The sequence below is a fragment of the Pistacia vera genome, unplaced genomic scaffold (genome assembly GCF_008641045.1).
Source record: "Pistacia vera cultivar Batoury unplaced genomic scaffold, PisVer_v2 Contig143, whole genome shotgun sequence".
NCBI classification, from domain to species: domain Eukaryota; kingdom Viridiplantae; phylum Streptophyta; class Magnoliopsida; order Sapindales; family Anacardiaceae; genus Pistacia; species Pistacia vera.
The window spans coordinates 673,423-684,432 of record NW_022195500.1 but is presented as its reverse complement, the minus strand read 5'-3'; the positions used below and the strand labels follow the sequence as shown (position 1 = coordinate 684,432).

The window sequence follows — 11,010 nt, the reverse complement described above, 5'->3', positions numbered from 1 at the left end:
ATGAAAAAACATGTAAAACAGAAGATGTGTTTTTAATTAATTTCTCAAATTTGAGTTATATTTTATTTAATTAGTTTAAGCCCTAAAAGGGTCAAATAAGTAATTTACTTAATTTTTCTGTATTTTTCCCGATTAGTCAATTTCTTTAGTATAAAATTGTGAGTAAAACTTAATCTACCCCTCCTAAGTTTTGAAACTTTGTTTCGGACAATTATGATGATTGCAGTCAAGTTTCCCCAGCAGTTCAAAAACTAATAAAAAAAGGACCAAAATCCTAACACTCACTTAAAACTTAAAGCTTTTACTATCAAACCATATAATGATGATAATGATGGGTTTATATCATCTTATATCAGACTTCAATAGAAATTCAAACACTCATAGCTCAAGGGAATTTATAAAAATATATTTTTTTTTAATGATAATGAAACGTAATTTCAACGACGCTTGATTGACGATTGAACTGAAAATGGCTTTAAGTTGTATATGATTGGTAATAAATTAATGGTTATCTCTACGGCTCTACCTAGATTAAGTCTTCGTCGCCACTCGCCACTAGTGAAGTCACGAGATCCCCTTTTTTAATCCCTCTCTCCAAGAAAAGATAATCTACTGTTCTTTCCACATCCGACAAGACATAAAGTATGGGCAAATATTAAAATAGAGCACTGTCATCGTTGAGTATCATCAAAACTTTCCTGTATTTTTTCTTATAATATTTTTACTATCATTCCAAAATAATAATTACAAGTCAACGAGTTTACTGTGAGCATGGTATAACAAGAAAAACAAAAAAAACAAAATTCTCAGAAATGTTAATTGTGAAGCCAATCAAGTCGGGATCCTCTTTCACCTCTTTACCTTTAGATTGTCAGAAGGGCCTCGAATTGTTCCCAGTTATAGGCTGTCTCTTCGTGCATCTCACAATTCTAATTTCTTAAGATTCATAATGGACGCGGGTAGCTCACAACTAGAGCACCCTCTCATGCTAAGCGTTTTAAACGCATAATTCACCAATCGTTTGGCAACTCCTTGATGCTTAGACATTCAGATATGTCAAGAAAGTTTAAATTAGATAGGTTCCCAATTTGTGTCTGGCAAAGCTTCAACTCGGCGCAGGAAGCAAGCCTTAGCAATTCTAAGTTTACAAGCCTTCCCAATTCTTCAGCAGTTGAGTCAGCTTATGACAGTTGGTGATGCTGAGCTTGTTTAGGGAGACAATATCACATACCCCATCAGGCAATTCATCAAGATACATTGCAATAGTCAACGTCCATCTTTAGATTTGGAAATGCGTCTGAAACGTGGAAGGGGAATTCCTAAAAACTCACAACATTGCACAAACCAAGGATATTTTCAGCAGATTCTCATTTGTATCGCTGTCATGGTCAAAGGAAGGAATTGAAACTGCCTCCAATCTAATGTCTTTAGATTGGATAAAGAAACCAGAATTTGAAAGTTACTTAATTCAGCAAGAAGAACCATTATTTGTGACTATCAAGACCTTCATTTTGTCCATCATCTCCATGAAAATTGGCAAGGTGTACTTCTTTGTTTGATAGTTAGAACTACAACCGCAACTTAACAGGTGCTTTGATGTCGTACCAACTGGACGAGAATGTTTCATCTACAAATTATGTCCCATTTTTAGTGAGATGATAAGGACAGAAAAAAAAAAAATACCAAGTATATTTTAGAACATGTATTAGAAATAGAGATAAACAACCTGTGGAGATTGACAAGAGACGGGCGTTAACTGGGTGCAGAGTTTGTTCCAACCACCACTCAGGAAAATTGTTTCCACTTATCTCTATGAATAGTCTTTTTCTCTTCTCTATTGGCTCCAACATGCTTTGATGGATAATCAGATCTCTGAGAAGGTCATGTTGCATGACAAAATGATCATTGTAGCAGCCATTATGACTAGCAGTATTCCTGTGAATAAACGAAAATGGAGTGCTCAGAGAAAAGATACAAACTCTACACACATAAAGGTAGATGCCTGTATGATAGAACAAATAATTGGTAGCACAATAGAGAATTCATCACCCTTTATTTTCATTTGCATCAATTGAGATCAGACATCCATAAAACAATTCACAAAACGCTAAAATTTACTAGTTGTTCTCACAACTTCTTGTTTACTTTACTTCTTTTCTGTCCTGTAAAAATGAATAGAGAAGGGCATTTAATTATATCACAGAGCTCTATATAGCCAGCATACCTTGTGACCGCCAGATTAACCAAATTTCGATTGGAGAGATCATTGAGGTTTGCAATGGCATAACGACCTTCGACCAGTTTATACAATTCCATCCACATGTCAATTAGGGCAGTGACAGGAATTCTTTGGTCCTCAGGAAATGAACCAAGGTCCATGTAACACTCCTTGATTTTATTATCTAGGGCATCCAAGCTGCTTTGGAGAGGAACAAGTAGATCAGTGTTAGAATAGAAAATAGTTGCATCTTGAGTCCATTCCTTCACTCTTATTTGCCAGACTTCCTCAGGCTGCCCACAGAGTGATCTGCCAACTACAGTAAGGGCCAGTGGAGATCCCTTACAGGCTCTCACTATCTGAAATTGATTCAAAACAGGTAAAAATAATCGAACTAGAGAGCAATGGTCTCATTTGTCACTATATGTTGGCAAATGATGAAAAAGAGTGAAACAGGCATAAAGGCATACAATCATTTACTAAACATGATTTGGTAGGATAAGAAATGTATTCATATGCACTATATGCATGCTACACAAGAAAACAGGAAATAAACTGAAGACAAATACATATGTGCATGTTTATAACTACAAACTTCACAGAGCACCTGATAGGCAAGATTTTGATCTGGAATGTACAAGGTCCCATCTGGCAGCATTGCTGAATGGTTAAAAAGAGTCATTGAATCTTCTTCATTCAGTGGTTTCAAATTATGTCCAGGACCAAATTGCGGGAATACAAATCTTGATGTCACCAAAATCTTGTAATCAGGCAATTGGAACTTCAAGTTTTGCATCATGGTTTCTGATCCAGACCAGACATCATCAAGGACCAACAATATAGGCTGTGACTGTATTTGGTTCAGCAATCGTCCCAATTCATTAAATGCGTCTTCATCAGTCAGAAGCTCAGGCACCTCGCAATCCTTATGTTTAAATATTTTCTGTACAATCACCTTCACATTGGGCGTTTTAGACACAGTGACAAAGAATATGTTGTTCTGGAATTTTCCTGTTCAAGTAACATGTGATAGAAGCTTTAAGATTGTTAACTGTCACTTGTACTGTTCTACATAAGGAAAACTGTACAAAATAGCATATTCATATCATATAATTTATCTAATCTGCACATACATAAAGCAACAAAGAAATGAAATTGCTTCATTACTTTCCTAAACACAATCACTAATGATTCGAACAATTATCAAGCACAATCCCATCTGCCAATCATGTTTGAGTCCACTAGTAAAATTGGTAACTTAATTAATTTACTAAATAACATAAAAAGAAAGCAAGTAATTGCAATTGATACCTTTGACTTTATCATCTTTGCAAAGTTTTTTAACCAATGTAGTCTTCCCAGATCCTCCAGGAGCTGACACCACAGTCACTTGCATGCCCTTCTTAAGCAAATCCATCTTTAACTCCTCCAATTGAACATCCAGGCCAGGGGCAATCTGCGGAGGATCAGGCACTGAGCAAGCTCCAATAATTTTAAACGGTTTAAACCCACTTGCGTTTTCTTTACCGTCGGGTCTCTTGAAGATGCTATGCATTTCATTGACTTTCACAAGTGTTTCTTTGGTGTCCCTTAAATGTTGTGCTACCATATCAACCTGAAAGAAACTGGCTATTGAGGTATCCAGTTTCTGGAGTTTGTAAGCGTAAAAGATTCTTTTAAAGCAATTCAACCTTATTGTTGAGCATTTGCGGCACAAGTTGCTCACCTTGTTCCAATTTCCTAATGAACTTACCAGTTTCATGCCTTGGCCGATCCAAATCTCTGTTCAACTTCTCAATTTCTTTGACGATAGGAGTTACAGACTCTAAAGTGGAGTTCAGTTGCTTCAATAGGGACTTGAACATCCATGCTTTAATACTTGCCTCAACAACTGCTTGTAATAGCTCTCCGAACACTGCTCCAAAGGCAGCTCCTCCAACGTCCGGCATCACTTTCTCTTGAACGAAAACACAAATCTAAATTCTAGGAAACGAACAAATTTCAGTCTAAATTTTGGAAGAAATTAAGAATGAGTCCTCTCCTCTGCTTTTGTCAATGAAACACAAATAGAAGAATCAACGAATACAAGTATACAACCACTTAAACGCCACTTTGCTTCTTCATATCAACGTGAGGGAATCGTATTTTTAATTTAGCGCGTAGGCAGTAGCTGACTCAGCTTCCGTTATAACATTTGGAACTTGACTTGACCAGCAGACCAGGTCTCATTTTTGCCTTATTTTAGAATTTTCAGAATGTTTTTAACTTTTTTTAATTAAAATTTAAAAAAAAAAAAGTAGAATATTAATTTTTACTGCTTAATAATCAATTAATCAAATAACTAAATTTGCAAATTTTAGGTTTAGATCTTTTTAAGAAAATGTATATAATTAAATATTAAATAATTCTTTTTCTATAAAATTATAATATTTTATTAACAATTTAGTTTCATCTCATTTAGTTTTTATTTATATTGAAATAAATTTCAATTATCACTACAATATCAATTTAATTCTCATTTCAAACTTTATTATATTTGCCTTGTTTTTACGTGTATTCAAATTAGTTTAGAATTATTGCTTCTTTAAATTTGCTTCGTTAATTATATATAATTGGTTTGATTGAATTTTTATTGAATATATGTTATAAGATAATGTTGACTATATCATTCAACATGTTATTATTAATAGTTCTTCCTATTTGTTTTTCAGTTAAAAAAAAAAAGATTTTTTTTTAAATCCATGAATTAATCTATAAAACAAAACTAAATGCGATAATATATAAATTGATTTTTAAATTAATGTTTATAATAATTGGAAATTAAAAATATTATTGTGGATTAACAATAGATGCATCTGAACATGAATCACTTTCATTGACTTCGCTAATCAAATGTATTTTAATATTTTTGTTATTCCCTCTTAATGAACAACAACAATCCACTTTCCTTTGCCAAATAAAACGAAACAATAAAATATAATAAATATATTTGATTTACCCAAAAAAACAAAACAAACAAAAAGAGAATAATTTATACATAAAAAAACTTGTTTGATTAACTTTATTTTGCCAATTTCTTTTCAATCATTCTTGATGTGGAATCTATGCCGAAGCAATCCCAATTTCGCCGACTCTTATTGATATAGATGTGTTACACAAGTTTGCTTCGTCCCCAGTCCAAAGAAATTGATCTTTCAAAAGTGAAAGTTTTTTTTTTTTTTTTTTTTTTTTTTTGGTAACCAGAGTGTCCGAACCAGTTTACAATCACCTCTCAATCTCCGGAGTCCATTGAACACCTTATAAGTCAAAAAAACTAGGTAAGTCACAATATTATCGTGACAAGTAACTCTAAGGTTTGAACCAAAAACTCAAGAAAGAAAATAAAACTCCTTGACTACGCCAACCCTTTGGGGTTAAAGTGAAAGCTTTCATTACTTATGTTTATGAGAATCCCCTGTTTTTTACATTATTTCTCCAAAGATGCAATTGTCGATTGCAATTGTCACATCTTTATATATGAAATTTTTATATTAACATCTTTGTGTTATATTATTGTAAATGTTATATTAATGAGAAGATAGATTACTTTAAAAATTATTGGGAATGTTGTATTAAATATGTTAGATTAGATTGGAACAAAATTATGGGTAAAATTGTAACAAAATTGTTTGATTAAAAAACCTTATTTTATTATTTGATTAATTTAGGGTAAAATAGTAACAAAATTAAGATTATTAAATAATCTTAGAAAATCTACGAAAATAGTAGTATTCAGATTACTGTCTATATAATCTATAATAATTATTATTAGTATTGAAAGATTACCAAAATTGTTTATTACTTAAGAACCATATATGATAATATCAATAATATAAAATGACATTACTGGATTAAGGACCCATTATCCTAACCAAAGACACCCTAAAAATTAGCCACTGCAATTCACCACTTACTGTTAGAATTGATAAATATTATTATTCCTTCAAAACCATAATGGGCTTTCTATCCCGGGCTCAACCAAAGCCCATTTACATCCTCCTAAACATCACAACCAGGTGAAATTTTTTGTTGGCAGCCACTTTAAACCATGAAACCAGGGAAGTTCAGAACCTCAAACACTTGTAATCTGTTTCAACTTAACAAAACTACTTTCTGCTCTTATTCTTCTCAATCTAACCGTCATAAACCTGTTAATCAAAAGTCCTTTTTCAAATTTAACACCAATGACAGTCTCATAACCAGCTTATGCAAAGACAACAAATTCAAAGAAGCGTTAGACATTTTATGCAACCAAAAACGCTTGAAAGAAGCAATTCATGTCCTCCATCAAATCAACCAGCCCTCTGCTTCAATCTATTCCACTCTCATCCAATTTTGCCGCCAAAATTACGCTCTCGAAGAGGGCAAAAGAGTCCATGCACACTTAAAAGCTTCCGGGTTTAAGCCCGGTGTCTTCATATCTAACCGTTTGCTAGATATGTACGCGAAATGTGAGAGTTTAATTGATGCCCAGAAAGTTTTTGATGAAATGAATGAAAGAGATCTTTGCTCGTATAACACTATGATATCCGGTTATGCGAAAGTGGGGTTTCTTGAACAAGCAAGAAAATTTTTCGATGAAATGCCTCAAAGAGACAATTTTTCTTGGACTGCAATGATTTCGGGGTATGTACGTTATAATCAGACAATAGAGGCTTTAGAGTTGTATAGAAGCATGCAAAGAAGTGAAAGTTCGGTGTCGAATAAGTTTACCGTGTCTAGTGCATTGGCAGCAGTGTCAGCTATTCACTGTTTACGTTTAGGTAAAGAGATTCATGGTTATATAATGCGAACTGGGTTGGATTCAGATGAGATAGTTTGGAGTGCTTTGTCTGATATGTATGGAAAATGCGGGAGTATAAATGAAGCGAGGCACATTTTTGATGGAATGTTGGATAGAGACGTAGTTTCATGGACAGCTATGATTGGGAGATATTTTGAAGAAGGGAGGAGAGAAGAAGGGTTTGCTTTGTTTTGTGAGTTGATGAAATCAAGGAGTAGGCCTAATGAGTTTACTTTTGCCGGGGTTTTGAATGCGTGTGCTGATCATGCAGCAGAGGAACTTGGAAAACAAGTTCATGGGTATATGACGAGAATAGGATTTGATCCTTACAGTTTTGCAGCTAGTGCGCTTGTTCATATGTACTCTAAGTGTGGAAATGTTGAAAATGCGAAAAGAGTATTTAATGAGATCCCTAGACCAGATTTAGTTTCCTGGACTTCATTGATTGCTGGATATGCTCAAAATGGTCTGCCTGATAAGGCTTTGGAGTACTTTGAGTTGTTACTTAAATCAGGTACTCAGCCTGATCATATTGTCTTTGTTGGAGTTCTTACAGCCTGTACTCACGCTGGTTTGGTTGATAAAGGGCTTGAGTATTTCCACTCAATAAAGGAGAAACATGGGCTAACACATACTGCTGATCATTATGCTTGTATTATTGATCTATTGGCAAGGTCTGGTCGGTTTAAGGAGGCTGAGGGCATCATTTCTAAAATGCCAATGAAACCAGATAAATTTTTGTGGGCTTCCTTGCTTGGTGGTTGCAGAATTCATGGAAACCTTGAACTGGCTAAACAAGCAGCAGAAGCATTATTTGAGATTGAGCCTGAGAATCCAGCCACTTACATTACTGTGGCCAACATTTATGCCGCTGCTGGCATGTGGAAAGAAGTTTCAAAAATCAGAAAGATAATGGATGACAAAGGCGTTGTAAAGAAACCAGGTTTGAGTTGGATAGAGGTCAAGAGAGAGGTGCATGTGTTCTTAGTGGGAGATACATCTCATCCGAAGTCCAAGGAAATTCATGAGTTTTTGGGCAAGCTTTCAAGAAGAATGAGGGAAGAAGGGTATATTCCTGATACCAATTTTGTGTTGCATGATGTGGAGGAGGAGCAGAAGGAGCAAAATCTCTCGTACCACAGTGAGAAGCTTGCAGTTGCTTTTGGGATTATTGCTACTCCCCCGGGAAAAACAATCAAAGTATTTAAGAATTTAAGAACTTGTGTAGATTGCCACAATGCCATCAAGTTTATCTCAAAGATTGTTAAGAGAAAAATAATTGTGAGGGATTCAAATCGGTTCCATAGTTTTGAGGATGGGAATTGTTCTTGTAGTGATTATTGGTGATTTAAACCTTCTGAAAATCCAGCAAGTATATTTCTTTTGCTTTGACACTCCAACCATTTTCAGCACGACTGTCAGAAAAGATTGAACTCACTTGGAGATTTCTGTCCTCTTCAATGTCACTCAGGATGATTAATTGGTGACCCAGGTGTGGGGAAAGGGCTATGATCATCAGATTAATTCAGTCTTTTCAAGTTTGTCATAGATTAAAAGAGGAAGTTGCTGGTATTTCAAGTTAAGAAGCTATAAACAATGGGATGTTGGAGTGTGGAACCCTTAGCTGCTTTGGATTTAAGGCTATAATATCTTTTGGGAGAAAAAGACGAGACAATTGAACAGAAGTTGATTAAGATGACGGGTTACTGTTAGCCTTTAGTAACTTGCTGTGGTTCCTCTGGCCATTGCAATATGATAAACTGATTGGTGGTCATTATTTGATTATATTGTAATATCAAATCTCTTACCCTGCTTGTTTCACTCTTTTTAATTGTCCTACTTTGATTACAAAACAAAATATGTGTTTGTTTACTTGGGATCATTATTTTAAAAATCAATCACCGTCAAATAAGATTTTTTTCATTGAAAATGAAAAGTGGGTTGGACTTGTTTTCTATTATCTTATTTTAATATTTTTTTTAATTCTATTCAACTAAAAATAATTACATTTTACAATAAAAGTTTATAAATTAATAAAAATATCATACCCACACAAGCCATTGTTGACCCCTAGCAACCACCACCAGCCGTCGTCGCTACCATCGGTGATCGTCGGTATTGAAACGATGCACAATCGGTCAAACTTGACTAGTCGTGCGTCGATCTAGTTTTTTCTGGCCAAATTTACGACTAAAGATTTAGTCGTTGACGACCATATTTTGGCCATTAACGACAACCAAATTCTAGTTATAGATCTAGCCGTTTTTTGCACGATTGGCGTACAATTGACCAAGTCCAACAAATCGTGTGCAATTTGGTTTTGGTGGATGAATGTTTTTGTTAATTTATAAACTTTTATTGTTAGAGGTGTTTAGCTAAATTAACAAATATAGGGGATTAAAAATAATCTAAATATTTTCAGAAAATGTTTTTAAAAAATGTATCAAACAACTATTTTAATTTTTATCCAACTTAAATATAATTTTTACACATTATACCAAATACAATCTCATAATCTTATCCTATTTAATTTAATCATATCCTATTTATTCAGATAATTTTTCAAAATAACATTTTTTCAAATAACTTACCAAATAATTTTTTAAAAATAAAGTATACACCAAGAAAAGATGATGGAGGATATCAGTTTCATTTGCTCTACTCAGCTGGATGTTTTTAATTAATTAAGCTGGAATTGCGCACGACCATGTATGATTTAGCCGAATCGCACCTAGTTGAGTGCGATTTTAGCCAACTGTTTTTTTTTTTTTCAGTTTTTGATTTTTTTTTTTTTTCAAATTTTTATGGGCCTTTTTCATTTGTGATTCAAAAATAATTTTCAAAAACTAAATTATGATTCAAATTTTAGTTGTATTTTAACATTTGAAAAATGTGTCTAATATAAAATTTAAAAACTGTTTTCAGATTAAAAGCGGTAGAAGACTATGAAAATGACTTTTAATGTTTTTTAATTTTACACTAGTTTTTAGGTTTGTATTGGAAAACTATTTTTGAAAAACAATTCTAATCATTTTTACCAAATGCATTTTCATAAGATTTATTGTATCTCCTATTAATAAAAAAATGTATTTAAATCCTTTATTAATTGGGTCCTATATATATATATATTTTCGGAATTTTTTGTTTTCTTATTTACAATTTTTCAGTTTTTTTTCCTCTTTTAGAAATTATGTTTTTATATAATTTCATAAAATATATAATATATGAAATATGAAATATTGTTTTGTAGTTTTATAATTTTTAGATATTATTATAAATGTAAAGGTTTTTTTATTTTTTTTATGGAAACACATATGCTTTAAGTGAAACCTCCATTTTATAAAAGGGAAATGTTAGAGGTACAAAGACTCTTACAAAAAGTCTTTGTACAAAGTAATGTGACAGCTGTCACACCACTAGTTTATGAAAAAAAAAGTGTTATATCACTTTATACAAAAACTCTTTGTAAGACTCTTTGTACCTATAATATTTCTCTTTATAGAAATTGAAGATAGGGGTTTAAGTGGTTAATTCCTAAGTTGGTGAAGACAATTGTTCGTTTGTTTGTATTTTAGGGGTATAATCGACATTAATCCTATAATATATACTGTGTGAACCGTTTCACCGTTAATTTTAACGATGGGGTAAGTAAATGTTCTTCTCAATGATTGCTGGTGAGAAAATGTAGATTCCTCAAACTTGGGTGGGAAATATCATTCAACCTATATTTTGTTTACTTTGCTTTCACTTTGTCACAACTGTCATAATCTCAATAGTAACTCAAATTTTTATTGTAATAAAGTTTTCAATATTACTTTAAATTAATTTAGTGACACAATTCATACTTTTCGTTTGTTTTCACAATTTTATTAGTTGCAAAAGTGTGTATAACTCCTCCAAAGGCACATCCAGGCCAGGGGTCTCCGGAGGATCAGGCACTGAGCAAGCTCCAATAATTTTAAACCCACTT

General features: G+C 33.2%; 1 protein-coding gene and 1 pseudogene across 1 annotated transcript; one reads left to right on the top strand and one right to left on the bottom strand.

The window, feature by feature from the left end:
- Positions 1–863: 863 nt before the first annotated feature.
- LOC116123564 lies at positions 864–4,167 on the bottom strand (annotated as a pseudogene).
- A 2,135-nt stretch (positions 4,168–6,302) lies between these two features.
- LOC116123599 (pentatricopeptide repeat-containing protein At4g37170-like) lies at positions 6,303–8,387 on the top strand. The gene has a single exon (XM_031409344.1). It carries the CDS (start codon positions 6,306–6,308, stop codon positions 8,385–8,387), a length of 2,082 nt encoding a protein of 693 aa, XP_031265204.1. The 5' UTR covers positions 6,303–6,305.
- Positions 8,388–11,010: the final 2,623 nt, after the last annotated feature.